Raw genomic sequence first — 27,679 nt, forward strand, 5'->3', positions numbered from 1 at the left:
AAAACGGATTTAAAATTATATTAGAATATTTAGTTAAATATTACCTCGATAATTGCATGAATTTTTCAGTTTCATTTCCCTACAACTATCGAGGTTTTATTGTTTCATATTTCGAACATTGTAATATTCGAATGATTTCGAGTTCTCCGAAGAATTCCTCGACTTCCGGATGGAAGCACAAGAAAATGCCGAAAAGGATCAAGGTTTCCAGTCACGCTACGTGTGTACATTGTATTCGATCTACTGTTAAACGATTTTTACATATTTTCTATGAAAACAAAATAAGACGAACTTTAAGGGGGGAGAAACAACGAACGTTATATTAAACAATTTTCTACACGCGATACAGAAAGTCGACCAAGCGACTACTTTGGGTAAAAGAACGTCGAGTACTTCCGGTTTCGTTGAACGTACCCCAAAGGAAACATTAAAGTTAAAAGAGAGATTAAAACAAAATTTTTTATTTTAAGAATTTGTTGTTTATTTTATTTTTATGTTTTTTTGGTGCAGTTTGCAGGTTAGGTTCTTCAAACCGGAAGTGTTCTATACGTTTCAATTTCATTGAAATATTCAGAGAAAATTTTTTTGAAACATTTAAAGTACCCACTGATTACAAAGGTACACAAACGTTGAATGATCATTTTTTGATGAATTATAAGGAGGAGAAGATCAGCGTCAAAGTGAATTCAGTATGATCGTGTCTTTATTTTCATTTACTAAACTACTTAAGCATTTAGATTACATACAGAGTATCATTTAAAATAGGAAAAGTTTTGTTATTTATAATTAGGACAAATAGTGATTAGGTAACGAACAATATCAACTTTTAATATTCATCACATCTACATGTTATATCACACCGTTTGCTTGAAAATAATGAAAAAAGTTTTTAAAAAAAAGAGGATCATGATAAAATGTAAACGAGAAATTCTAAAATTCATGCATGCTATAACGTGCAATTTTCGACCGATATTTTCCCCTATTTTATACCTTTTGCAAGTGAAATTTTTTTCTCAACTAAGTATGTGTAGGACAAGATTCTTGTACCAATAATGATTCAAAGAAAAAGTTTCTTAATTATATTTAGTAGAAAAGGAAATAAGGCAAGGAACGATGATCGATATTTTCGTCGGCGCAGCTTGTGTCCTTGACAAATTCGTAATTTAGATCGTTACATATCGTGCGTGCTTACTGGTCGTTCGATAAATCGAAACAAACTATTGAATTCGAGTTTTAGAAGGCTCAAACTCGATGTTCTAGAAAATCAAATTTCGAGAAACTTATAGATCGTAAATCTAACGATTATCGATTTAGTATGAATTTAAGAAGAATCGTAGCTATACGGAGTGTCTCAAAATAGTATACCATTTAATTTATACAACTTTTGAATTAATTTATTAAAAGACTAAAACACTTATTTTTTTTCAAATAAACTATCTGCATATTTCGAGACACCCTGTACAGGTTAAAGAGAAACTTAGTCAATTGATGAGCGTTAGTGGTAACGTAGTTCGTAATTAACTCATTGGTCCTTAGGGTTAACCTCGTTAAACTATAAACCAGTTTCCAAGCGTGTCCAAACCGTTACCTTAAAGGTAGCTCTCGACATATAATGTTCGTTTCGTTATTTTTACATGTATGATTAAACAAGTTTTTATTTAAATTTATTTAAATTGTCTATTTTAATTGTTAAGATTCATTGATTCACTTGATAGCAACGAAAAAGTTCTCAAACATTTCTTTTTTAATTTTTAAATAATTTAATAGTGAACATAACCTAACAAGCCGTCGAGAGAATGTATTGGACGAAAGCACGAGTAACGAATCAAAAAATTTGTTACAATAGCATCACCATAGCCTGTAACGGATATCCGGTTAGTTCATAGCGAGTACGATCCAATTGTTAAGCTTAAAAAGCAGTTTTTTATGAGAAAACCTTTACAACTAGAAAAGTAACGAATCCACGATCGATTAGCGATCGATCTACTCGCGGACGTATTCGAAACGTTTGCTTCACTTCTTCAAATTAATTAAATGCATCAATTGCATACATATGTCTCTTGTTCTTACCGCAAACGTTCGAATACTTCGCTGACAAGTCGCATCTAGCTGTGCAGAGTACGTTCATTAATTCTCGTACTGCCAATTTTCAAATGAAAATCTGTGAGAATAATGTTAATCGAGGATGAGAAAGATTTTGCATTCGACAATGGCGTGATTTACTATATCAAAGAGACTCGTCGCAAGAAGCATCATTAGCTCATAATTAAATAGCTCATGATCCTTTCCTACTCCTTATCCGAGCCTTTCTCCGATACTTCTATAGCATCCATTCTCAAAATCCTTCGTTCGTTAGATCGAGGAGTAAGTATTGATGTGATCAATAAAAAAATATTGATCAGTAATTATCGATCATGCGACAATTGTATCTGCGTCAGATCGCCATGCGTGGGCAATCGTATTTCGCAACAGATGAATTGTAAATTCAAAGGAATAAAAGGAGATGGTCGTTATTGTTAGCCATTGAAGTGATTTCCCTTGCCGATACTTATTTTAGATTATATTCTTTTAATTTAATCACACGTTAAAAGAGATTTTATAATAATATTTTTGAAACTGAATAATAACCTTGACCTGGAAATTATTAACTGCAATCCAGTGAGTACAGATACAGAAACATTAAACTTCTATTCGCAACTTTGCATTTTATAAAGCCCGCCATAAATTAAGTTTTTAAAATTCGATTATGGCGCCATGTACACAAAAACGGTGCAAACTACACAACTTATCGAGTCTCCTAGAACACAGTCGGTATGACAATCGTGCCTGTTTTACCGGTCGTCTTATAAACATAGTATACATGAAAATCACATAATTACTTCTCAATATGGGTCGCACATTTTAGCTTCGGGGTCCTTGACACCCCGGATGCCATAATGTCGGTATACAGAGAAAGTCATCGGGGTCCTTAACACCCCAATATGATATTAGGTCGGCGTGCAGAGGGCGTCATTGGCGCAACGGGGTCCTTGACGCCCCTGGCGCCATTTAAATTTAAATTTTCCCTCTTTATAGGCCCTCTTTTCATAATTTTATCCCTCTTTATAGGCCAAGTCCATCCCTTTCAGTTATTAATTATTTTATTCTTCTTTATAGGCCAAAACCCACGCTCCCCAATTATTTATTATCCTACTCCTTTTTATGGACCAAAGTCTCTCTTGGCAGATATTTATTTCTTCATTCTTTTTATAAATCTCGCGGTGACTACCACTAAATCACTGTCTCCGTATCCCTTGTTTGATTATAAATTTCTTTTCAGCCTTGTTTTCGAGCATGCATACACGTCTCAGCGTCACTCACAGACATGTTTCCGCGTTATTAAAAGGAAGAATTTGCTGTATTTATCTTCTTAGCTTATTGAATAAACTCATTAGGAGCATGAACATGATTCTATTACATCTGTGTGCCTCGCCTATTATTTTATGCTTTTATTTATTATTTTACCCCTATTTTCGGGCCTCGTGTGGACCACTATCCCAAGTCATTTATTATTTTATCCCTCTTCATGGACCTCGGCTCAACTTTCCCAGTTATTTATGATTTTTTTGTCTTTAAGGGCCTCACGAGGCCCAACCCTTTATCACTGCATCCTTAACATCCCTGTATCCCTTATAGCACTACGTTCCCTATATTCCTGCATCTCGTATATGCCGGCATTCCTTACACCTCGGCATCCCGTACATTTTTGCATCCCTTACATCTTTGTACCCTTTATATCTCTGTATCCCTTATACTCCAGAATTCTCCCTGCATCTCTTGTATCCTTTCAACCCTTATAATAAATATATTGTAAATAATATACATATGGCCACTGCGTCCAGTAAAGGTAAGTAAAGGTAAGTAAAGGTAAGTAAAGTCTCGTGAAACATAATTTTAAATTTAAATTTTTGTAAAATTTAGTTCCTTTTTGTCCCGCCAGAGGGCGCTGATTCGACCTCGAAAATTTAGTTCACATTTTTGCCGCTAGAGGGCCAAAATTTCTGCAAACTTTAGTTCCTTTTTCTCCCACCAGATGGCGCTGATTCGACGTCGAAAATTTAGTTCACATTTTTGCCGCTAGAGGGCCAAAATTTCTGCAAACTTTAGTTCCTTTTTCTCCCACCAGATGGCGCTGATTCGACGTCGAAAATTTAGTTCACATTTTTGCCGCTAGAGGGCCAAAATTTCTGCAAACTTTAGTTCCTTTTTCTCCCACCAGATGGCGCTGATTCGAGGTCGAGATTTTAGTTCAAATTTTTCCCGCTAGAGGGCCAAAATTTGTGCTTGATTTAGTTCCTTTTTCCAAAACCAGATGGCGCTGATTCGACGTCGAAAATTTAGTTCACATTTTTGCCGCTAGAGGGCCAAAATTTCTGGAAACTTTAGTTCCTTTTTCTCTCGCCAGAGGGCGCTGTTACGAATGCGAAAGCGTGATTTTAGGGATGTAAAAGTGTTAAAGGGATGTAAAGGACCGCAGAATGTAGGGAATAGAGTGATATGTGGGAAGCAGGGCTTTAAGGGAAGCAGGACTGTAGGAGGAACAAACATTTAGGGGATGGAGAGATGTAAAGGATTGAAGGGCGTAAGGGACAGGAAGGTGCAAAGGATACAGGGATGTAAGGCATATGGAGATGTGAGGGACGCAGGGATGTAAGGGTTGGGGGAATATGGGGGATGCAAGGATGTAAAGAAAGCAGCAGATGTAAAGGGTACAGTGATGTAAAGAATGCTAGGATGTAAATAATGCAGGAATATGTATAAGGGGTGCAAAGGAATCAGGGATGTAAAGGATGCAAACGGGAGTAATAAACTCAACACGTTTGTCCTACTAATGAGTTTATTTAATAAGCTAAGAAGATAAATACAGCAAATTAAATGAACACAGAAAATAAAATACAGATATATGTATGTTTAGCAGGTAGATCTGCACCCCTCGGCGGTCGCTACAAGACTGATGCTGTTTCACTTCGCTCTAGGTCGATCGGTTGATAACGGTACCGCAGCCAGCTACCTTTACTCGAATCAGTGGCTGTAATTTTTTTTTTTTTTTTTTAACGTTAGGAAATCTTGCATAAGACCCCCCACCGACCCCTGGGGCAGGGCGGCGGGGAAGTGTCGGATTCTTACCGACTAAAACCCCACGGCGACCCTGGCGCTAAAGGAGGGCTGAGGGACCTTATGTGTATTACTCTGAAGCCCTCCACGCCTGGCACACTGGTGCCCATCTGACGTGCCTAGCATGTAGCCGACACTGGGGGTCGCACCCAGTGCCGGCTTTTACTTGGATCGCGTGCAAAGACGTCTGGAGCCCCCACTCCCGACGCCAGTGGTCCTGACGGCCCCACCGGTTTTGGCAGTGAAGCCGTCCATCAAAGGTGGTAACTTGATGGTAACGTACCATCAAAGTACATACAGACTGTTGCAGTACGATGCATTTCTCATTTTTATATTAGGATAAAGCAGATGGCGTTCGTTCTCAAAGCACAAATTCGAAACCGCTTGAAAACAAAGGAATGTCTATATGGTCTATAGTCTTGGGTAGTCTTGGATATTGTTGGATATGTAGTTTCATTAAATAAAACTGTTTGACAATCTGTGTTTACATTTTCATTTTTAAATTGTGATCTAATCTCGACGCCAAACTGTCTCACACAGGGGAGTATGTATTCCATAAAACAGTCTTTTGATATAAAACATAACCTTTTTGATATCAACAGTGTTGAGATTATTTTTAATTCCTATTAATTCTTGACTTCCAGAAAGGAACGAAATCGAGGCAGCATGCCAGAACCAGTACATCATCAAATAAATGCTGCTCGAAAAACGTTCCAAACATTATACCAAATATCTAAATTATTAAATACAAATTTAGATCCCACAACATTAAGTATATGTATTCGATTATGTGAGAATGGTGTAAATCCTTATGCACTTGCAACTGTAGTGAAGGAGTTGCAAAGAGAAGTTAAAGCCATGGATAATACTAATCAGTTAGAATCTCCAACTAGCAAATCTAGTTTAAATAAATAATTAAATCCATGTTATACACTTAACAAATAAAATTGATCTGATAGTGAATAATTTTTTATACATATTTTAGTTAGTTACAATGAAAAAGTACATACACTGTTTGTAATGAAAAATGTTAAATGATTTATTGTTATTCCTGTTTGATATTAGTTTAACAATGTAACCACAGCATTAAAATTATAGGATGAACAAAATATTTAATTTTCTTCCTGTCATATAGTTTATACAATTATATAAATTTCATTTTATGAATTTGTAATTACACCATTGTAAAGTAAATAAAGAATAATACTACAAAGAAGGTTAAATTGAAACTATGCAACTTTATACATTGAAAAGAAATTTCATAGGAAAGACAAAAATACAGAATCAATTTGAATAATAAATCGATTTTTGCAATTAAACAAATCCTTATATACAAAATTATAATATATATATTTGATTATCAAGATATGTATATATATACAAACCGAAAATATTTAGTATCTTTAAAGAATATACATAGTAAAAAATTACAATTCTTGTCTTTTCTTTCCCTCATCCTCAGGATTACTTACTTTATTAATGTTTGCCGTATTTGCATTCTGAAATAAATGATAAATAGCTGTAGTCTAAGTTAAATTACACAAGAAAGAATATTTCTATTTCATTGGTTAATGTACATGCTACAATAAAGTTTTACCTGTTTCTTTGGATCTCTATAATAGCTTTGCCCTTCAAGGGTAACATGAGACAGTTCTGGTTGTTGCAATAAAAAATTTTTGGCATCTATAGCTTGTGAACCTTCGCGAAATAAGAAGATAGATCTTTTTTTATCAATTGGATACCTATAAAATAAACAATATAAAACAATTAAATTATTAAGTATTTATAACTATCTAAAATAAAATAACAGAATGATACCTTTCCGCAATAATGTGGTTATTTTGAAGACTACTTTGCCAGATCTTCATTATTACATCAGCTTGTTCCACTGAAATATCTTCATTAGTATCAACAAACATCATAACACCTTTACCTTTTTTTGTCATTTTCAATACATTATCAGGATTAGACATATCAAGCTAAATAAAAAATTTATACATATATATAAATATATAATTCGTACGACTAACAGAAATATTTAAAACCAACAATTACCTTTGATATATCAATCTTTGGGCTAGGTCTAAGATGTTCTGGTAGTTCATCGGGTTCCAATGGTTCATCATTTTCCTTAAAGAGTAAATGTACTTTAGTATCGTTTATATTTGCTATGTACCTCTCTCATTGTTTATATACAAAAAGTAAATGGTGGAAACAAAACAATATATGTACCTCCCATTGATCTAACAGGTGTTCCAAATCAGCATCGGTCATGTCTCGTATATCTTTGTCCTTCCATGACTTTTTTTTATTTGATTTTGCATCATTAGCTGCATCCACATATAATAGCAAAAATATGCTACAGAAAATAATTTCTTTTCTCATATTAATGAATTTTTAAAAATTAATATTCAGTACAAGATGTACAGTACTTTGATCATCACAGAACTAGCACATTTTTGAGTATTATCAAGTCTATTTCAAAGCAGACACTATTGTTATACAAATCTGTTTCAAATGCCTAAGTACTTATATTGTTATTGGACAAGAAGAAACTATATATAAAATGAAAATAAATGTTCCGTTATTGAGCTCCATTCATTCCTGAAAGAAAAACGATTAGTGTTGCCACCTATCGTAATTCGAAATACAACAGTGAGTACAACAATATTCACAGTTTCAGACGATGATGAAAATTGGAGGCGATATGTCCATTGTTTGGATCCTGTGAAAATTGTGAAGCTATTCATTGAAACTCATGTTACAAGGTATGATTCATTTATTGCTTTGCCATTGAGATAAAGAGAATTTCATTTAGTTAACAGTATTATTTAGCGCAAAGTAGGTCAGAATGGTATTCGTACTTCTGCTTGTGCTATATTCAAGTAACTTTTGAGGTATGTTTAAAATTATACGCTACGCAGTAACGTTGATGTTAAAATATTAATAAAACGACTAAGTAAAATGATTAAATTTATTATAAATAATGTATGTGTCTTAGAAATTTTACCAGTATACATAAAATAATATACACTAAGGTCAGTGGACTGTGTATTAAAGAATATATTTTAAAATAGCAATCATCATTGACTTTTTGTTAGGACATGTCATATACTGTTGATTTGTGATAATATTTAATGTCTATAGTATTTGTGACTGAATGATATATTTATCATTGATGAGACATAGATCATAGGCAATGTTTGATAATATAATAAATTTTGTTTGCTATATTTCATCATAAATAACAAACATTTTTATTCTTTTCTAGATTACCATGCAGACGCATAAAAATAAATTATAAGTATTACTGAAATCTTTTAGTTTCTGAAAATTAAAAACATAAAACATGAATAATTTTCAAGATGCGGTTAATATTAAAGAAATAATAGAACTTGGAAAACTTCTGCATCAAAATGGAGATAAAATATTAAGTGCATCAAGTAAACTGTCTTTGTCAACTACGCTGTTATACAATTTAAATGAAGCTTTTTCATTAATAGTCGATGAACCTGAAGATTTAGAGGCTTCATTTCAAGTGTGCAATAGTTCAAAAATTGATATATTTCGTGATTTAAAATTTCTACATGACTTTGTGCAAAAGACAATTGGATTGAAAGTGACTTACTGTCCAAAAAATTCTGACATCACAGTTGATATCACAAAATTTAGGCATTTAAAATACTTGGAACTGAAGAAAATAAATATAGATTTTGTGAAAGGACTCCAAGGTATCAGAGGTCAACTTGAAACTGTTATCTGTGCTGGTAGAAAAGGAGTTTGTACCGTAAGACAGTTATTAGGTAATTATAATTAGATAAATTTTAATTAAGAAATATATCTTATCATTCGTGTCTCTTATGATAATAAAAAATTTATATAGCTTCTTGTGGTGGAGATGCTGGCATTGGATTTGTATGGGGTTCATTAAAACATTTAGCACTACCTCATAATGCTCTTGAAAGACTGGATACATCTTTGGAATTAGCACCTTGGCTACAAATAATAGATCTGAGTCATAACTTCATAACGTCTGCTGAAGAATTATCTTGTTTACCCAACTTAAAATATGTAAACCTTGGGTATAATAAATTAGAAACAGTACCTACTTTTAATAAAGCTGCAGCGCATAGCTTGCAAGTATTAGTTCTAAAAAATAATTACATAGAAAATCTAAATGGTAAGACATTATTGCGTATAGTTTTTTAATCTGAATTTTATGAATAAAATAGTTATGGATAATTTTTATTGAAACAGGCTTGCAAAATATAGAAAGTTTAACAGAATTAGATTTATCGTACAATTGTTTGATGGAACATTTGACTTTGTGGCCTTTAGAAAAAATGTCTACTTTGTTATGGATAAGTTTGGAAGGAAACCCTTTATCATACCATCCAAAACATAGAAAGTTATCTGTAAAATATTTACACCCATGTTTAAGGGATAGCAAGGTAAATTAATAGAAAATGGTAGTATTATAAAATAAATTGTGATTGAATCGAACCTGGCATTACACGAATATAATAAAATTTTACGATTTAGTTTGTTTTAGATCATGTGCCTCTTTCAAAGTCAGAGAAACAACTTATTGCCGAAAATCGCCTTTTTACAATCAGATCCAAACAATCCGCATCAAACGAAGTTCTGGCTTCATTGACAAACTCTGTCAGTTCTAGTAGTCTATCTACATCTGTTAATGTATCTACCACTAGTGAAATTGCTGCAGGAAAATCTATAGATATTACAAACAGTGTAGAAAGAAATTTGTCTAAAAGTAAAAAGAAATTAAATGTAAAAGAAGCCCTTATCGCAGAAGATGATCAAGAAAGGAAGGAATCAGAAGCAAATTCTAGTATTTGTAGTTCTTATTTAGGTAATAAATTATCATTTGTCATTGAAAATTAAACCAATGAATAACGTGTAAATGTAATTAAAACAATATAAATCATTTTTACTTTGTTCTGTAGAAACTTCAAAGGACCATTTAGAAACGAAAAAGCAAATTTTAGCGCTGAGAGAAAAATATGGAGAGGATAATTGGTTAAGCAGTCATGCTGGAACATTTGTTCAAGATATAATGGGGTTGCAAGCTTCATCGTGTCTTGTATTAACACCGGAATCTACCGTAAAAAATTTAGATGGTACAAGTCCTATGTCAAATACTCAGGACGATGCAATTCTTTTAATTAAAAATGCAGAAAGTGAAACGAAAGAGGAATTGGAAACGAAAGAGAATGATGTAGTTGATAGTGAAAAAGAAAATCAAACTAAGGTATTAAACGAAGAAGAGAATATTTTTGAAGAATCTAATGATGCAATAAGTACTAATTTAAATATACCTGAGCCTCCTTATGATCCCGAAGAAGGTACATTATAAAAAGTTAAATGAAAATTTAGGGTAACAAATAATTGTTTTAATTGTTGCTTTTTTGATATTTAGAAAAGGGGGATCTATATTTAGTTCAAAAGAAGAAAAATGATAACGAGTTAGAAGATTTATTCTTAATAATAACTTTAAAGTAAGTACAAGTTATTGTATCAGTTTAAAGCTTTTAGATAAGTCAATATTTATTAAATATAAATATAAACTGTATTATTATAGTGATATTAAAGAAAGAGATGCAATTTCTGGCAAACTAAAGTATTCTTGGTCAACAAATTCTGTGTTGTCATGTGTACTAGGCAGAAGTGAACCAGTTACAGTAGACATAATTTTTGATACAACTCGAGAGAATCGTCAAAATAGGAGATACTATGTAGAACCGGATGTTGCAAAAGTAAGAACGGGAAACATAAACATAAAAACAAATGACGAATAATATTAATATATAATCTAATCATTTTACAGAAAATAGTAGAAATAATTGGCGAAAGAATGAAGAAGAGACCTATATCATTGAAAGTTTTTAAATGCATGAAATGTTCAACTCATTTTTCTCAAGATACAGAATATATGACAGTCATAACTTCATCTATGTCAGGTATGTTCATGAATAGATATTCTGTTAATTATAAAGCAAGGAATAAAATCGTCAAAGTATGATATAAAATTTATTCCATCAGGTGTGAAACAATTAAAATGTCCTACATGTGAAAGCACCCTGGTCATAGAAACAGATGAAATATCAACTCTTGATGCAGAGAGTGATGTTTCGGAGGATTCTTCTGAATGTATGATTAAAAATCAGCATTCAGAAAACACTATGAAAACTAACTTGCAACATTCTGAGTCTTTTTCTAGTATTGGTAAGCTTTATTTCAATAGGTGCATGTTATACTTCAATCAAGTTAATCCAAGGATGATTAAAATATTTTACATGTTACTTCTTACAAATGTGCAACTATTAGTAATTGATTAATTGTAAAATAATGTAAAATAATCAAGTTGTGCACTCATAGGGTTCCTACAGTAATTATTAACTATATAATTATTCCTTTATAACGTTGAGTTTTTGTAGTACTAGTGGTTTTTTAAGTTTTTTATCATAGTAATAATATTCATTAACTGATTGAATATGAACGCACTAATTATACTGCTGACTGCATATCCATGCATTTTACTATCGACTGGGACTATAACATACTAATCCCGGTGCAGGTGGAACGGAGGGTGGAGCTAAATCCGTCACCACTTCTCTGGTACACTCCGACTTTCACACCCAAGCTCAAGCCTGCTGTAAGCTACAGCCACAATATTTTATTACAGCACTTTCCGTTTTTTCAACCTTCTTTAAAAGACATATTAGGCTGTATATTAAGTGCTTAATTAGTTAAGATTAAATACTATTATTAATGGAAGCTTACATTTAAAAAAATTTTCTTTTTATATTTATTTCAAAGCAATTGTAGCTCTTCTATTTTATTTAGAGGGTTCACTATAAATAAGAATTATATAGAAACTCGCAGGGGGAATATAATCTATATTTTTTAATCATATTAAATACTTTATGTTGTCAATAAAATCTTTGGTTATGTCAAATATTAACATCTGATACTACAATTATCATTATTATTATTATTAACAGGTTCAGCAACGAGTTTGGAAGAATCACGAGAATCTACACCATCTATAAATACGTTGAACAAGAAGTATGAAAGTGATATTGAGATACTCAGCAACCCCAGTCAAAGTAGTATTGAAGTTCTAGATGAAGCATCAAGGTAGAATCATTATTTAAGTGATCATATTTTTCTCTCCACATATAAAATATAAACATATAGATCCTAACTAATTAATCAATTGTTGCTTTATAACATTTGTATGATTATCGTAGAACTCATCTGACACCGCATAGAAAGCGTTCTTCAGAAGAAAGACGTACCACAGTTGCTCCGTCTCTTTTAACGATACCAGATAAAGTGCCAATTACGACTGGTTTAACTGAAAGTAGTTCTTCAGGTTTGCTGCAAATTTTACAATAACTGATGTTGCGTGATTATCTGTAAATAATCACTAATAATATTGTGTTTAATAAAGGTTCCTTAACGGATAGTATTTGTACCGCGTACGAAAATAAGCCAATTAAACAAGCTACTGTAGATGAAAAATCCCTTAATAACAGCACTGACAAAGAGATGAAATTCACACCTGTAACAAATTTAACTTCCATGCTAGGGGGTAAGTAAACATACATGTTTTCTATGTTTTAATTTTAAGGTTTCTTTGAATATTAAATGTGGCAATAATCAAATTATTAGGTTTACTTCAAAGCATAAAGATTGGTAGTAACAAATCATTAGTGTTGAAAGAAGAGGAAGCATCAAACTTTCTTGGTAGTAACATTCAGTATTCTTATACGGATTTCGGAAGTATAGATCATAGAATAAAGTTGCATATTATTTTGAACATATTTGAACACGAAAAGGAGGAACTTATTCTTCTTCTTAGGGTAATGTTATAAAATTTACCTTATTTTATTTTTAAGTTGTCGTTAAAAATTTGTTTCTAATTTTTGATCAAATTTCAGGCTGAAATTCTTATGCAGAATACGAAAGATACATTTCCTGGTTGTTTAGTTCTATCTACATCAAAGGTTTATGTTCTTAAAATTGACGGATTTGAGGGGTATAAATAAAATTTCTTATGATGATTTCATATTTTTTTAAATCCGCGTTTTATTATAATTTTTGTATTTATATTATAGAGAGGATCCGCAACGTTGGTTGCATAAGGAAATCAGTTGGACAATGGATAGATTGAGATGTTTTGCACCTCTACCATTTAAACAAGGGGTTCTGATTGAATTAGAACAGCCTATCAAATTAAACGAGGAATTACATTCTACTATTACATTTTTATGCATTCTACAAGATTTTCAAAGAACATCAAACTTTTTATTTTATATCACTGGTAAACAAAAAGATATTTCAATTATGTACTATCCAGCTACAATTCTATCTCTGAATACTAACTTATAAACATTTATTTGTAGATTTATCGTTGCCGCCTAGTTGCGAAGTTGAATTCACGGTACCGGAACACTGTACCATTTTTATGCATCGTTTATTAAAAAATTGTAAGAATTATCAAGATGGAGATTCTGTGAGACTACTTGCCTTATTTTCTTCTGCCTTATTAAAATATCAAGATCTGAAGGTACAACTTAAATTATCCAGTTTAATAGTAACTGCGTCTGTTCTGGTAATATGCAATATGCAATGGCTTCTATCTGGTAGCAATGAAACACCAAATATAATAAGGGAACAAGCTATGAGCAACTTGATTGGAGTGGTAAGTAATATTTCTCTTTAATTGTAATTTTAATAATAGGTTTATATTTGATTTCATTGCTTTCTGTATTGTAGGAACATTATAGTTCTACGCTAACCCTAAATTTCTTAGATGAGGTAATGGGACAGGAAGAGTCATGGGTTTTAGATTTTGTTTCTGCAAGTGCCGTTGAAACGGTCATAAATTCTGTGCAACCACCATGGGAAGAATTATTCTCGATTCCATTACAAATCACAGTTGACAAGTCGCAAAACGCTGAAAACGTGTAAAACGATATTTTACACGCATAAAAGGATATTCTAGTCGAACGAAATATATCAGGTAACCATTAAACGAATATGATTGGTTAAACTGAATCAATAAAACTTGTGATCCAACATAATTTTACACATGTTAGTAGAATGAATAGTTTTTTTTCTTCGTAAAATCTGTGTAAGTTAATGAGTGAAGAGAACAAAGTGTAATGTTTGACCAACAAAAATATAAGTAATCATGTATGATATAGAAAAACAGAAAATTTTATTACAGAGATTTATTATAATTTTATCAATATTTTAAACGTCACAGCATATATCTTTGGATGATTTTTAGTACATTTCCGTACCTTGTTAGAAATTTTAAATGGTGCTATTAAAATTAAGATATTCTATTTTAAAACACGTGTTACTGCAAAGAAACTTTTGTATTAATAGTTTATTGCATACCTTGTATAATAACACTGTAAATGTTTATTCGTTATTTTAATACTGAACGTGATATATTGACAATTTATCTTCAGCAATGTTACGTTAATCAAAAAAATAACTTTAATATAACAAAATAAGCACATATTTTTATATCACAAGAAAGGAGAATCATACAGGTGTTATTTAATTTTGAATGTCTTGTTTTGTAAATATTTAAAATGTGTACAGAAATATTACACGTAGGTGTAGGTAAATGCATATTCGTCAAATTTTTGTATGCTCTCTTTGCCTTCAAAAAGTGCAAAAGTTTACAATACTGAATAATACTTGAATATCGTTATCAATCTGTGATATATATTTTGATTTTTATTACATATTTCACGTGCACCTGTACGTCGTAAAACTTTATAATATTAAATTAAGAAGAAACATAAACGACAGTGTTATACTAGCTAGATCAAACTTCTTGGTACTTTAGTTTAAGTAATGCAATTAAACATAAATTATTTTCTTTATATATTATATTAATGTTCGTGAAATGTCAAATTTTTCTGGAATTAATATAGCTCAATATACTAAAGATAATGTTCATATCATTTTGTATGTATATATGTAAATAAATTGTTATTGTGTCTATTATATATATACGTATAAATCTTTCATTATAATTTCATAGTAAAAATAAATGGGTACAATGTACAAGAAATAAATATTAAGTTTTGCAAATTTGTTTGATTTATACATATAAAAAATATATTATTATTTAATTATTAGGTACAATTCGTATGCCACTAAATTTATTTTTTTTTAACTGTTAATTAATTTTGTTTAGCAAGTGTTACATACGAAGTGAACAGTTGAATATGGTATTAATACAGTTCTAATAGAGACAAACACAGAAAAGTGTGTACTCAAGGTATTCTGTACCAATGATAATAAAGAATACAATATGTAAATGAAACAGTTGGGAGGTGCTGGAAATAACTTAGTATGTTTCTTAGATGCATACATGAAGTATGCATTCTAAGTGCATGTTACTGTTCCATTGAATTCTTTTTTTCATAGATTTTAAATATTTCATAAAAGTATAATTAAAAATACATTTAAATAGACATGTCTAATATCGTAAAAATTATAAGTTTACTACTGGTAACCAGTAAGTTTAACTATTTCTTTTAACTATTAATAATAATATATAAAATGTGTTCAGATAAGATTGTGGTATTATTAATATTCATATTTTTCTTAGTATCACTTGTTATTGGACATTTTGGATATAAAAAACGTGGTATGTACTATAATATTTTGTATTTCTTTTCTTAATTTTTATTTACTATTTAATATAACATTTTAGATCAACACATTTGGGCTCAAACATTTAAGTTGTGTGCTGGAAAGTTACAGTCTCCAGTATCTATATCAACACACAAATCAATTGCTCTTCCTTTACCAGCACTTGAAATAATTGGATATCATGATTATCTTCCAGGACCATTGTATTTAAAGAACAATGGTCATTCAGGTAATACAATATAATCAAATGACAAGTGATAATGATATTTGATAACAAGATAATGTTCTTTTCAGTTATGATGACTATTAACAATCATTCAAAACGGAAACTGCCTTACATATTTGGTGCTGTGTTCGATACAAATGAAGAATATGAAATAGATCATTTACATTTTCATTGGGGTGGAAAAAATAACAGAGGATCTGAACATATTTTAAACGATATTAGGTATAAAATAAAAGAAAAAGTATAGAATTTCTATGTATTTGTGTAGCATTAATCACATTATCATTGTGCTGTAGGTATCCTATGGAGATGCATATAGTTCATAGAAATAAAGCATATTCAAATTTATCTAATGCATTGAATCATGAAGATGGTCTTGTGGTTTTAGGAATCTTTTTTCAAGTAAGTTGAGATCTTTATAAAATATACAAATTTAATAAGAAGTTATACTGTTACACTATATTTAGTTACAGGAAAAGGATAACAAATTGTTATACCCCCTTGTAAATGAATTGATAGATGTAAAATGGTTAAATGAAAAAGTGAAATTAAGCACATCTATTACATTGATTTCATTGTTACCTCGTAACATAGATGTATTTTATACCTACAAGGGTTCTTTAACTACACCTCCATGTAACGAAGCAGTAACGTGGATCGTTTTTTCAAAACCAGTACCAATATCTTTTGATCAGGTATGCTTCATATGTTACAATTAGTATATTATTTCTATTTCATAAATATTATTTATTACAGTTGAATGAATTTAGATCACTTTCGAATGGAGAAGACAGATTAGCAGATAATTATAGAAGATTACAAGATATAGGACTTAGAAAAGTGTATGTTAGGAGATTGAATTCATCTGATGAAACTGTTTTTAATATTACAGATTTAGATTGGTTTATACGTTAGATACATTCTTCTCAAATTTATATAATATTTAATAAATGTTCTGCTAATTGCAATTACAGAAACATTTAATAAAATAAGAATCTAAGCAGACTACGATGTTTTAAATAAACAATAGCACATATTTATAATGAGAATACGAAATATGATTTAGAACAAAATAATTCACTGAAATAAAATAATAATTTAATTTATATTTTTCCTGGTTCGGAAAAATGGGATGCATTTTTGCATCCGGGTGGCGCTCCCGCGCAATTTTGAAACTTCTTTCTTTCGCTTTGACCGTTACATCACCCTTTTAGTCGCCTCTTACGACAGGCAGGGGTTACCGTGGCCGTATTCTACTCCCCCCGAGCCACAGGGGGATAAAGTAATAAATTAAACAGAAAAAGGGGAAATAAAATCTTGATTTGGTAATACAATAAGAGTTTCGTCGGTATTAAACTCGTCAAAACTTGGCGAGTTTCGACTCCTTTTGATTTTGTGTTGGAAGAAATCAGTTAAAATCTGTATAAGACCGAAAAGTTATTGAAATAATTGTTTGACAAACTTGTATTAAGCGCAACCATTAGTTCTGGCTAGAACTATTTACATCTTGCTTTATTGTGAACGGATATAACGTTTCTATGAACAATAGAGTGAAACTCAATCTTCTCTAATGGACGAACAGAAACGCCTCTTTAAATTTTGAAACAATTGAAAAACGCAGCGACAAATTTCGCGGGAACATGACGTCACGATATCATTAGTTGTGTATGTAAAATCAGTGATACAAGGTATGCATGCGAGAAGCGACATCAGCGCCGAGTTAAAATTTGCATCAAATTCACAAGAGTGGAGCTTGGAGGGCCTGAAACGCACTACTGCACTGTAGCGCATGCGGCCATGTTGTGTCGATCTCCCCACTCAACCAACTGTGAAGAGTGGGAGACGACTCGGTACATAAAATTCTATCCTAGCGCCATCTCTACAAAGACAGCTCAAACTACTCAACAACTTACCGACAGTTTTTTCGAAAGAGGGGAATACTTATCGACTTATCATATGATAGTCGGTAAATTGTTGAGTAGTTTCCACAGTTTTCGTATAGATGGCGCACGTGTTCCCCGATCGGTAAGTTGTTGAGCAGTTTGAGCGGTTATTGTAGAGATGGCGCTAGGATCGAATTTTTAAAATATTGAATCTATGGCGATCTTTTTAAAATATAAGTTTTTCAAACAATTGTTTTAATAATTTTTCAGGGAATGACATTACAGGGAAAGCAGAAAATCTCAAAACTTTAATTTGGACAGAGAAAGAGAATGATTATGCCCTGGATTTTACTTGTATTGTACTGGCATGACTTCCAAGAGGAAAGTTAGGTTCATTTGAAGCTTACATAATTAAAAAAAAAGAATAGAGGTGTTCCCCTAGTTTTACAATGAAGTGTATATTCCAACAATGTTAAATTCTGATTACTGTAAAATAATTTTATAGCTTATAAATGATATAACATTTGTAATTAAATAATTCAACACTGTAATTATTTTCTTGAATAAAAATCAAAATTTGTATTTCACTAAAGTGTTGTTATTTCCCTTTCTCCTAAATTATTATCTATAATTCTATTCAATTAAAAATTTTAATTACTTCAAGCTCAAAGATACTGCTTTCCCAAAGAAATTTCCCTAAAACCCTTTTTCTTCAAAAGATCCAGAATAGTTGTTCATCACCAATAAATAAAGCTTCCATCAAGAAGCATTGAAGGTCCATGAATCAACGAAGGAAGAATCCTGGCGCCAGGACGTTGCAGTAATCAGAGGCGGTCAGTGTTCCTCCCTTCTGGAATTCATTTTATCTCCGACGCAAAATGCAATTTGTAGGAATTCTCCTCAAGGCCTGGCAATGTTCGACGACGATAAAACAAGCCGGCCGGAAGCAGATAGAAGACTATCGCGGCAGCATGACGACGGAAGTGATGTTCCCGCCTTCGATTCGGAGCGGAATAACCCCGAAACCCGGCATCCTTAGTCCATTCATAGATGCAGAACCATCTGACATCAGTTGAATTTCATTTCTAATTCGTTCAAGTCTTACAGTGTTTTTTTTCTTCGATCCTCCTGGCATCCCTTCTCCTCTTCCTCGGTGTCGATCACTTCTAACATGTGCACAAGATTTTCATTTTAACAATTCAACAGTGAAAGAGTTAAAGAGGGCGTCTCGAAACTGGTCCTCGAGTTATGATTAGTGTGAATTGTTTCCTTGGGAGGTAAATGTTCTCAGGATGAAGATATCTCGATTGACGTCCTTTCTTTTGTGGGTACTCTTCTTGAGCCAGTGCAACGCTTTGTTTTTAATGTCGAGTAAGTGGCAAGTTGATTTGTTAACACTTGATGATTGAAATTTATCAAATTTCCAAAATCATTTTTATAGACTGTGATGTTAAAAAAAGAAAAGTAACGGTAAAAATTTGTACGTGGGTCAAATCACTCACGTGGCAATATAACGAGAGTCTACTGTAAGACTATTGTATAAATTTCATAGGGGTGGAATTTTCAATTGATGTTATGAAATATTCTATTTGATTATTTCAAAATTTTAAATGTATTGTGAGGTAAGATTAGGGGCTGAGTTTTGTTTTGGTGAGTCGCTGATACAGGGAGGATTTAAATTCAATTTTTTATTCATGTTTCAATTGTTATTCTTACATGATTTTCATTTCTGTGCGACCTCGGTAAATTCTGATTCAATAGGGTTAATAATAAAAATAGAGACCAGCTTACGGTATTTACGTTCGCACTTTCCACCTAAAATAGAATAAATCTCTCTGTTTAATTCAAGGATTTCGCGTCACTTCCACGGTTTTAGCTCCCACGAATAAAGAAATAATGAGATCTCGCTTTTTAAGCCGATTAACTTGTTAAGCTCATCGTTGTCTAAGCAGGTTTCAAATATTTATAATATTTGAGAATAATGAAGAATTAACAGAATAATTTAATCTAACTAATTATCATTAATTAATCATAAAACATGTTTAAAATTAAAAATTTTCATTTCTCTCTTCAATTACAGTAGACTCTCGTTATATTGCCTTCGACGGTATTGTAGGAGCAGAAAATTTGTCAAGCTTCGAAAAATTAATTTGAAGGAGAGAGGGGGAATAGAAATGTATCATTTTTATAGATTATGATAATACAAGAATAGAAAAATCAAATCATTCGAATTCACTCACGTGGCAATATAACGAGAGTCTACTGTACGTATAAATTTCATAGGGGTGGAGTTTTTATTTGAGAAGTCCTATATAAAAATACAAAAATCAATCGAACAATCAACAATTTAAAATTGAATTAAATAAATAATTGAACGAAATAATTTCAGGTAATTCTCGATACTATGGAAAATTGAAGCAATTTAATTTATCTGTTGAGAAGATAGGTGTCCTGTGGTAAGGCTGTTACATGGCAAGGTCCGAGCAAGGGCCAGGGGAAGGATCGTCAGATTCAGTTGTCTCGAGGGTTTCACTCTCGTAGGTAACAAGTATTCCACTTGTATTCAAGGCAAATGGAATACACCTACGCCTGTATGCGTCAGTAAGCACGGCTTTCTAATCACACTTGATAAAACTCTGTAACAGCGGATTTTAATTAAAACGTTCGCCCGCTGCGACCACGCCAGATTTCCCTCTTTTATTTCGTGGTTATCATTCAAGTTTCAAAATCAACTGTATCATTTTTTATTAATTGGACGACTGGCGTTAACGTATCTCTAATTTTTATGCTTAAATTGTTCACCGTTATTCTTTACTTTATTTTTATCTATTTTATCAGACACAATTAATGACTTTTATATAAAGAAAAAATAGAAATTAGTACGAAATTTAAAAATAATTAGGGTATACAGTTGTTGACGTCTGTGAAATAATCAATATCTGTTTTCTAAAAGAGTAAGAAATATAATATTTGTAATGTGTTTCTTCACCCTCGGATGGCGGACCATGGAGAAAGCCACAATTTTAATTAAATTCTGTACTTCAATTATTTTTCCGATAGAATTATTGTATATTATGCAAGAATTGTATCATATTTTCTATTTTCTTAGGAAAAGAGCCAATCATTACATAGGGGACAATAACTGTATACATTATCCTATGTTTTAATTTAATATTTTTATTACACCGTTTTACTCGGAATTTCTTATTGATTTTTTTTTCACCCTGTTAATGATTTTCTTAATTGCTTCATTAGACGCAGAATGCCCTCTGCCTCCGTTGCCCGAACACGCTCTGGTGGCACCAAAATACAACGGTGCAATATTGATGTATTTCTGTGAACCCGGTTACGCGTTAATTGGTCCAACTGAAATTTTTTGCAACGGCATGCAGTGGAATGGAACAACACCCCATTGTCGAGGTGATCCTTTTTTTTCAATTGACTTTTTTTTAATTAACACTTGGAAATGGTTGCGAAACTTTTGGCTTCCACGAATGATCAAAGAGCATCCGAGCATTTTCAAGAACGAAAAGGATATAGAGGGTGTTAAAATAAAAGAATTTTTCATCTTTTCGATTTTCTTCTGGACTTTGAAATTCAATCTTTAGTGGATTAGCAAACTATTCGAGCTCTCAAACTGAGCCTCTTCGATAATTAGAAATTAAAACTTTGGATCTCTTGTAATCAAACGCTTGTGAACCCTGAAATTTAATGTTTCTTGAAAATTACAAGAGGCTCTAAACAGCTAAATGCTTTTGAAATTATGGAAAATAAAATTTCACATCTCAATTATTGTAAATTCTAATTTCTAATTTTCGAAAATCAAAGCACTCGAAATTCCACCTTATGGAATTATTAAAAATTAAATTTGAAATTTCAGTCACTGTAAATTCTAATTCCTAATTTTCCAAAACCAAAGCAGTCGAAATTCCACCTCCTGCAATTATTAAAAATTAAATTTCACATCTCAATTATTGCAAATTTTAATTTCTAATTATCTACAATCAAAGTAGTCGAAATTTCACCCTCTGCAATTATTAAAAATTAAATTTCACATCTCAATTATTGCAAATTTTAATTTCTGATTATCTACAATCAAAGTAGTCGAAATTTCACCCTCTGCAATTATTAAAAATTAAATCTAATTAAATTATTGGAAATTATAATTTTTACTTTTATTATCCTTTAATTATTCAAGATGCCTCGAATCTCTCCTCTTCATCGCTTCCTTGGATCATTAGATGCTTCCCTAAAAATACAGTCGATTAGAACCATTACAGGATTCATTAACTGAAAATACTCATTTAATGTTTTTAATTAGGTACAAATGCGGCAGCTCCTATGCAGTGCGATTTCGAGAAGCCAGATCTTTGTTGGTGGGAACAGGATCCTCAGCATGATTTCGATTGGCGACGACACAATTTCCAAACACCGAGCTCTCACATAGGAACTGGTCCAACACACGATCACACATTGGGACCTGGAAACGATGGTATTTGTTAATTTAACATAAAAAAAGAATTATTTTTACAATTGATGTAATCAGGACCAAATTAAAATTTCTGAAGTTCAGGGTCGTCAAACCTTCCAGGCCTCCCTTGATTAATAAACTAGCTTGAAAAATTGAAATTCATTCTAAATAAAATTCAATATTTTTGGACATAGTAAATGAAAGATTTATAACAAGGCTCCCTGTAGCCTCCTTTGAACCTTCCCTTAATTCGTTACTGGATTTTTAATATTTGCATCACGAGAGAATTTTAACGAGGGTAAATTAAATAAATTTGCATAAAAATTTGCGATACAATGGAGATTGATATTTACATAAATGCCTCCATTAACGCAAATTAAATTAACCAACCGGCTTAATAAATTTTCAATAAACCATAATACATAAATCCGTGTAAATTTTTATACAGATTCTTTTCTCATTTAGGTTATTATTTGTACATCGAGGCGTCTGGACGATTGGAGAACGACACGGCAAGAATCATTTCACCTATTTACAACGCTTCTTACACGGAAAATGGTTGTTTCTCATTCTGGTAATTTTATTTCCCGATATTTCACAGTCAGTAATTGCTAATAAAAGCAGAACGACGTTGGTAATTAATTAATTTGTCGGTGTTCTTTCAACGGTAAAAAGGTCGATGAAAATAAATTCTTGCCCGTTGATGGTTAAAAAAAAAAAAAGAGAGAAATAAATTTCTGAACGACAGAGCAGCAGCTAATGAAACTTCAACACGGTCTACCGAGCAAAAATACGTCTCCTGATAATTTCTGGTTGCTACTCGATAGTATTATGGATCACATAATTACGGGCTGATCGGCGAGAGTTCATTAAGGGAACGAGCTGTCCTCGATCGTCATCCGAATATAATTTCACCCTCTGTCGCTATTAGAAAGGTGTTCGTTTGGAGGGATGGTCGAATGAACAATTTTCATGGCAATATCACTGGTATTATTACACCCTGTAACATCATTACACGGTTGCAACATTGAAGCTCGACATTACTTGTTTAGTACGTTGATTAGCACAGTGAAAATGGGCGTTTGTTGTGGGCTCTAATTATTACGAATAGGAATAATTAATTTCCAAATGTCAAAATTCAAAGTTTCATATTCCAGTTACTGGAAATTCTAATTTCTAATTTTCCAAAATCAAAGCAATCGAAATTTCATATTTTGTGATTATTAAAAAAGAAATTTTACATCCCAGTTATTGAAAATTTTAATTTCTAATTTCTTAAAACCAAAGCAGTCGAAATTTTATATTTGTTAATTATTAAAAAAGAAGTTTCACGTCTCAGGTATTGCAAATTCTAATTTAGCTATGTTGGTTACTGATAACCCCATGGAATCTAATATGCTCTCAAATATTGCTTTATTATTATTTATATAGTGGTGGTTTGCAATATTATCGATTTATATTTAACGGTTTTCAAAAAAATAATAGTAGCTTTTTAAAGGGGAGACATTTTTAATACTATTACTTTCTTTTTTTATTTTCACTTGAGAAATTTTGTTAACATGGAGTGAAATTACAGGTACCATATGTTTGGAGCCACGACAGGTACTCTAAATGTGTATTTCAAAGAAGAGAAGGAAAACTCATCCCGTTTGATGTTCACCAAAGACGGTGACCAAGGGAACTATTGGTTCCATGGTGTTTTCAATCTTCCCAAAGCTAAGAAAGGTTTCCAGGTAAAGAAATAAAAATATACGTATTTGTATTTCAACCTGATTAGTTCACCTTCGAAATAAATAATTAATTTCCACTAATATACATCAGTATACACATCTCTTTCTTCATATTTTACAAATTTTGTATAAACAATTGCTTTGTATTTTTAAAATTTAAAGAAAGGACGAGATTATTAGAAATTTTATAATATGTCTGACTAACCGCGACTATTACTACTGTGACAGTAGACTGGCCCAGTGAAAATGCGTACGTATAGTCAGACATACTGAAAATTTGATCATTAACCCTTTATAAAGGGATGCTCTGTCACATGGAAGGGTCATTCTGACCTATAATAACGTCATTATGAATGTATACAAAATTTAAAATATATTTTTACTTTTAAATATTATATTTAACCATTTGCAAAGCAAGTCACTTCCTAAACCATATGGGATTAATTTTACCTCGAATATTATTTATCCACAAATATACCATTTAAATAAAAATGCACTTTAAAATCCTTTCATTGATTTTATAATAGGGTCAGGTCTAAATAAATAAAGATTTATCTTTTAAAAATGAACCAACGCGATAATTTGTCAATTATTGAAATAGACTCGTTGGGGTTAATTTAATCTAAAGTTAAATGTATCATTTTTAAACGAAAGAATTTCATGTACCGAAGGAATAATTTTGAAAGAAATATAGTGAAATTTAGGAAATTAAAACAATAGGAGATACAATATTGAATTTAAATTGGGGCTCTCTCCATGGTCCGCCGTCCGAGGGTTGACGCGTTATTCGACTGGTATCTAATACCGTTCAGCATCGTTACCTGACTGCAAATTTCATTTCGCTTTCAGATCATAATCGAGGGTGTACGTGGCAGTAGTTACGTGAGCGACATCGCCATCGACGACGTCGCGATTCTGCAGGGTGACAAGTGCCCGGATGCGAGCAAAACGGAAACAGATGGTGTCACGGAAGGCGACGACGGTAAATCCGCATGAATCTGAACGCAAACATGTCATTTAACTAAAATTGAAATATCAAATCACTGAATTAATAACCTTTTCAAGGAGTTGCAAAATAATTTCATTTGAAACTTTTCATTTGAATAATCTCTGCTGACATATTTGATCAATGCAAAGAAGGGATGTAAAGTGGGTATAACGTTTTCGAACAGTAATCGTGTGCCATGAAAAATTGAGCTTGCAACCCTCTAACTAGTAGCTGGATAGGTATCTTTACATTTGAACCGATAAAATGCTTTCTAGATCAAATCGAACAAGTGAATGCGCAGCAGAGCTGCCGTGGAAGATGTAAAAATAGTGTGACATACAATTTTACGACCACGATACTGCCCACGCTGTCCGATGCTTGTCTTTGTACCCTCGACTGTGCTGAACATTCGATTTGTTGCCCGGATTACGCGGAATATTGTGTTCTCGGTAAGTGTACATCTAAATAAACTACAACTATCGTTCAATCGGTTAATAATTTTAAACTCACGTTTATTTTCCTCGTCTCCCAGCATACACGGAAGAAGTGACAACGGCGATAGCACTAACAACAGTTCACAATTATGAAAATGGCTCGATTCCATCTGTAAAAAATAGCACTGTGTCAAATATGACGACAATGAGGATTGGTTTTTATGGTGGCAAAGGTATGGGACACATCAAAATATAGGGCTGGGATTTTTAGGGTTGTATTGGAAGAAATCATGGAAATAGGGGTGTCAATGGACTGACTATAACATTCAAAATACACAAATTTTATTATTTCATTGAATAATCATACTAATCATCCCATGGACTTCTTTTCTTCCCCAAAATGTGGGGTTGGGATTTTAAGGGTTGTATTAAAAGAAATCATGGAAATAGTGTCAGTGGACTGACTATAACATTCAAGATACACAAATTCTAATATTTCATTGAATAATCATACTAATCATCCCATGGACTTCTTTTCTTCCCCAAAACGTGGGGTTGGGATTTTAAGGGTTGTATTAAAAGAAATCATGGAAATAGTGTCAGTGGCCTGCCTATAACATTAAAAATACACAAATTCTAATATTTCATTGAATAATCATACTAATCACCCTATGGACTTTTTTTCTTCACCATTAATTAAAAATCTGTGCCCATTACATAGTAGCTCAAGGAAAAATGGGAAGGGGGTGAGAAAAGTTAATTGCTCCTCTATTGATAAATGAAGAAAATTAGGCTTACTAATTATCTCCACAGTCATAATGAAATTGACTAAATTGTCTTCAAACCTAAATTCATTAATTAAATAATTATTAAGGTGTCTCCATAAATCCGAAAGACGACATCGACCCCGTCACCCTGAAGCCATTGCCGACAACCACCATGAGAGCAACCAGGCCAGAGATTGATAAACCGATGAATACAACGCGATCAACCACCTCTGTCGCTGTCACCACCCTGAAAACTGTCCAGACAAAGGAAACACCATTTGTAAAAGCGACCACCGTTACCGGGAGATACGTACGAGTGGATGAGCAAGCTGGTAAAACGAATTCTTGTTCACGCTACTGATCGACAAACTTTCGATCCTTTTATGTCCGTCCTCTGACAGGATGTTTTGAATGGGAACCGAGGAATTGCTTTAGGGATGAGGGTGTGTTTGCTCGAGGTGGAAGGTTCGAAAGTAGGTCGTAAAGTTACTTTTCTCTATGGTAGGAAACAAGGTTTCCATCGAGCAGGGATCGTTCCTGGGTCATCGGTAGTCTGTGAAAATACATATATATTTTTCTATTTTAGATATCATGGGAATTCTTTTATTTATAAAATTTCACTTCAGAAAATTCATTAATTTTATATTTTTACTTTCACAGTCTTCACAGTGCTGGGTTAAGGGGAGGTCTAAATGGGGTTATAGTCTTCCAGTTACTATATCAAAAAATATTTTTAAAAACAAAACTGTTTATTTAATTTTGTTTAGAATAAATTTCAATTTTTAAACCCTGTTTATAATTCAAGAGACCATCGAAGATTTGATAGCTCCAGGTCCTAGGAATCTTAATTCAGCCCTGGTACTTAACAATTTCCATATTTAATAATTTTCTATTTTTTTTTCCCCATAGATTCCAATACAAAAAGACAGGAATCAGAGAAATTGCATCGAGCCTCGACGAAATTCAGTTCCCCTGGGATTATAGGTATAGTTGTGGGTATCATAACAGGAATAACTATCTCCTCTATGGTGGTGATTATTATATTGAGAAGAAGAAAGACCTACAAACGTGGAACGAATGGATCGGCTCTATCAGAGGACAGCGATGTTCGTTTTCTAACGTCTGACGAGATCTTAGACTTCACTCTTGCCAGACCCAATGACAACGATGAGACATAAATGAAATCTTTTGGGATACCAAAAAAGTTATTAAAGATAATTGACACGGGGAATCGCAGCGAAGTCTAGTTTTTGAGGGAGATATGTAAATGTAATTGTATTTAATAATTAAAGAAGGATTGATATTCATAAGTAAAT

The 27,679-nt window shown here is 32.3% G+C and overlaps 5 protein-coding genes across 8 annotated transcripts; 4 read left to right on the forward strand and 1 right to left on the reverse strand.

Annotated features, from left to right (window-relative positions):
* The first annotated feature begins 5,540 nt into the window (after positions 1 to 5,540).
* On the forward strand, positions 5,541 to 6,383 carry LOC114879866 (mitotic-spindle organizing protein 1-like). Its single transcript, XM_029195217.2, has 2 exons — positions 5,541 to 5,698; positions 5,799 to 6,383. Exon 2 carries the CDS (start codon positions 5,821 to 5,823, stop codon positions 6,067 to 6,069), a length of 249 nt encoding a protein of 82 aa, XP_029051050.1. The 5' UTR covers positions 5,541 to 5,698; positions 5,799 to 5,820; the 3' UTR covers positions 6,070 to 6,383.
* Positions 6,384 to 6,485: 102 nt separating this feature from the next.
* On the reverse strand, positions 6,486 to 7,914 carry LOC114879864 (LDLR chaperone boca). The gene is made up of 6 exons (XM_029195215.2): positions 7,830 to 7,914; positions 7,387 to 7,758; positions 7,210 to 7,284; positions 6,973 to 7,133; positions 6,752 to 6,896; positions 6,486 to 6,653 (listed from the first exon to the last, which is right to left on the reverse strand). Exons 2-6 carry the CDS (start codon positions 7,537 to 7,539, stop codon positions 6,582 to 6,584), a joined length of 606 nt encoding a protein of 201 aa, XP_029051048.1. The 5' UTR covers positions 7,540 to 7,758; positions 7,830 to 7,914; the 3' UTR covers positions 6,486 to 6,581.
* On the forward strand, positions 7,833 to 15,212 carry LOC114879861 (serine/threonine-protein kinase 11-interacting protein). 3 transcript variants are annotated; one of them, XM_029195211.2, is made up of 19 exons: positions 7,833 to 7,922; positions 8,426 to 8,957; positions 9,038 to 9,334; positions 9,412 to 9,605; positions 9,697 to 10,027; positions 10,122 to 10,520; positions 10,595 to 10,673; positions 10,757 to 10,931; positions 11,003 to 11,135; positions 11,218 to 11,400; positions 11,753 to 11,830; positions 12,180 to 12,315; positions 12,429 to 12,553; positions 12,632 to 12,772; positions 12,853 to 13,043; positions 13,122 to 13,219; positions 13,299 to 13,504; positions 13,587 to 13,885; positions 13,960 to 15,212. In XM_029195211.2, exons 2-19 carry the CDS (start codon positions 8,504 to 8,506, stop codon positions 14,152 to 14,154), a joined length of 3,714 nt encoding a protein of 1,237 aa, XP_029051044.2. In that variant the 5' UTR covers positions 7,833 to 7,922; positions 8,426 to 8,503; the 3' UTR covers positions 14,155 to 15,212. The 3 variants fall into 3 exon arrangements, with proteins under 3 accessions (XP_029051044.2, XP_046142661.1, XP_029051045.2); XM_029195212.2 differs by lacking the exon at positions 7,833 to 7,922 and adding an exon at positions 7,932 to 8,051; XM_046286705.1 differs by lacking the exon at positions 11,753 to 11,830.
* Positions 15,213 to 15,684: 472 nt separating this feature from the next.
* LOC114879863 (carbonic anhydrase 2-like) lies at positions 15,685 to 17,139 on the forward strand. The gene is made up of 7 exons (XM_029195214.2): positions 15,685 to 15,727; positions 15,821 to 15,859; positions 15,926 to 16,093; positions 16,159 to 16,312; positions 16,387 to 16,492; positions 16,558 to 16,785; positions 16,847 to 17,139. Exons 1-7 carry the CDS (start codon positions 15,685 to 15,687, stop codon positions 17,003 to 17,005), a joined length of 897 nt encoding a protein of 298 aa, XP_029051047.1. The 3' UTR covers positions 17,006 to 17,139.
* Positions 17,140 to 18,996: 1,857 nt separating this feature from the next.
* On the forward strand, positions 18,997 to 27,678 carry LOC114879874 (MAM and LDL-receptor class A domain-containing protein 2-like). 2 transcript variants are annotated; one of them, XM_029195230.2, is made up of 11 exons: positions 18,997 to 19,344; positions 20,413 to 20,574; positions 21,229 to 21,393; positions 22,295 to 22,465; positions 22,910 to 23,018; positions 24,021 to 24,177; positions 25,024 to 25,156; positions 25,438 to 25,611; positions 25,695 to 25,829; positions 26,471 to 26,695; positions 27,273 to 27,678. In XM_029195230.2, the coding sequence occupies exons 1-11, from the start codon at positions 19,266 to 19,268 to the stop codon at positions 27,539 to 27,541; spliced, it is 1,779 nt and encodes a 592-aa protein (XP_029051063.2). In that variant the 5' UTR covers positions 18,997 to 19,265; the 3' UTR covers positions 27,542 to 27,678. The 2 variants fall into 2 exon arrangements, with proteins under 2 accessions (XP_029051063.2, XP_029051064.2); XM_029195231.2 differs by having other exon boundaries at positions 18,998 to 19,344; positions 20,416 to 20,574.
* Position 27,679: the final 1 nt, after the last annotated feature.

The sequence above is a fragment of the Osmia bicornis genome, chromosome 8, assembly GCF_907164935.1.
Source record: "Osmia bicornis bicornis chromosome 8, iOsmBic2.1, whole genome shotgun sequence".
Taxonomy (NCBI): domain Eukaryota; kingdom Metazoa; phylum Arthropoda; class Insecta; order Hymenoptera; family Megachilidae; genus Osmia; species Osmia bicornis.

What these genes read in the sequence shown, in the direction of transcription:
- LOC114879866 (XM_029195217.2), top strand. Translation starts at nt 5,821, where the DNA reads ATGCCAGAACCAGTACATCATCAAATAAATGCTGCTCGAAAAACGTTC.
- LOC114879864 (XM_029195215.2), bottom strand. Translation starts at nt 7,539, where the DNA reads ATGAGAAAAGAAATTATTTTCTGTAGCATATTTTTGCTATTATATGTG. An exon ending in ACCTGTTAGATCAATGGGAG is followed by an intron (nt 7,285 to 7,386) that starts GTACATATATTG and finishes TTACTCTTTAAG; the next exon opens with GAAAATGATGAACCATTGGA. An exon ending in ATAGAGATCCAAAGAAACAG is followed by an intron (nt 6,654 to 6,751) that starts GTAAAACTTTAT and finishes CATTTATTTCAG; the next exon opens with AATGCAAATACGGCAAACAT.
- LOC114879861 (XM_029195211.2), top strand. Translation starts at nt 8,504, where the DNA reads ATGAATAATTTTCAAGATGCGGTTAATATTAAAGAAATAATAGAACTT. An exon ending in TTCTTAATAATAACTTTAAA is followed by an intron (nt 10,674 to 10,756) that starts GTAAGTACAAGT and finishes GTATTATTATAG; the next exon opens with TGATATTAAAGAAAGAGATG. An exon ending in TTTAACTTCCATGCTAGGGG is followed by an intron (nt 12,773 to 12,852) that starts GTAAGTAAACAT and finishes TCAAATTATTAG; the next exon opens with GTTTACTTCAAAGCATAAAG.
- LOC114879863 (XM_029195214.2), top strand. Translation starts at nt 15,685, where the DNA reads ATGTCTAATATCGTAAAAATTATAAGTTTACTACTGGTAACCA. An exon ending in TTTTGGATATAAAAAACGTG is followed by an intron (nt 15,860 to 15,925) that starts GTATGTACTATA and finishes ATAACATTTTAG; the next exon opens with ATCAACACATTTGGGCTCAA. An exon ending in TTTTAGGAATCTTTTTTCAA is followed by an intron (nt 16,493 to 16,557) that starts GTAAGTTGAGAT and finishes CACTATATTTAG; the next exon opens with TTACAGGAAAAGGATAACAA.
- LOC114879874 (XM_029195230.2), top strand. Translation starts at nt 19,266, where the DNA reads ATGAAGATATCTCGATTGACGTCCTTTCTTTTGTGGGTACTCTTCTTG. An exon ending in AACAACACCCCATTGTCGAG is followed by an intron (nt 21,394 to 22,294) that starts GTGATCCTTTTT and finishes GTTTTTAATTAG; the next exon opens with GTACAAATGCGGCAGCTCCT. An exon ending in AATGGTTGTTTCTCATTCTG is followed by an intron (nt 23,019 to 24,020) that starts GTAATTTTATTT and finishes GTGAAATTACAG; the next exon opens with GTACCATATGTTTGGAGCCA.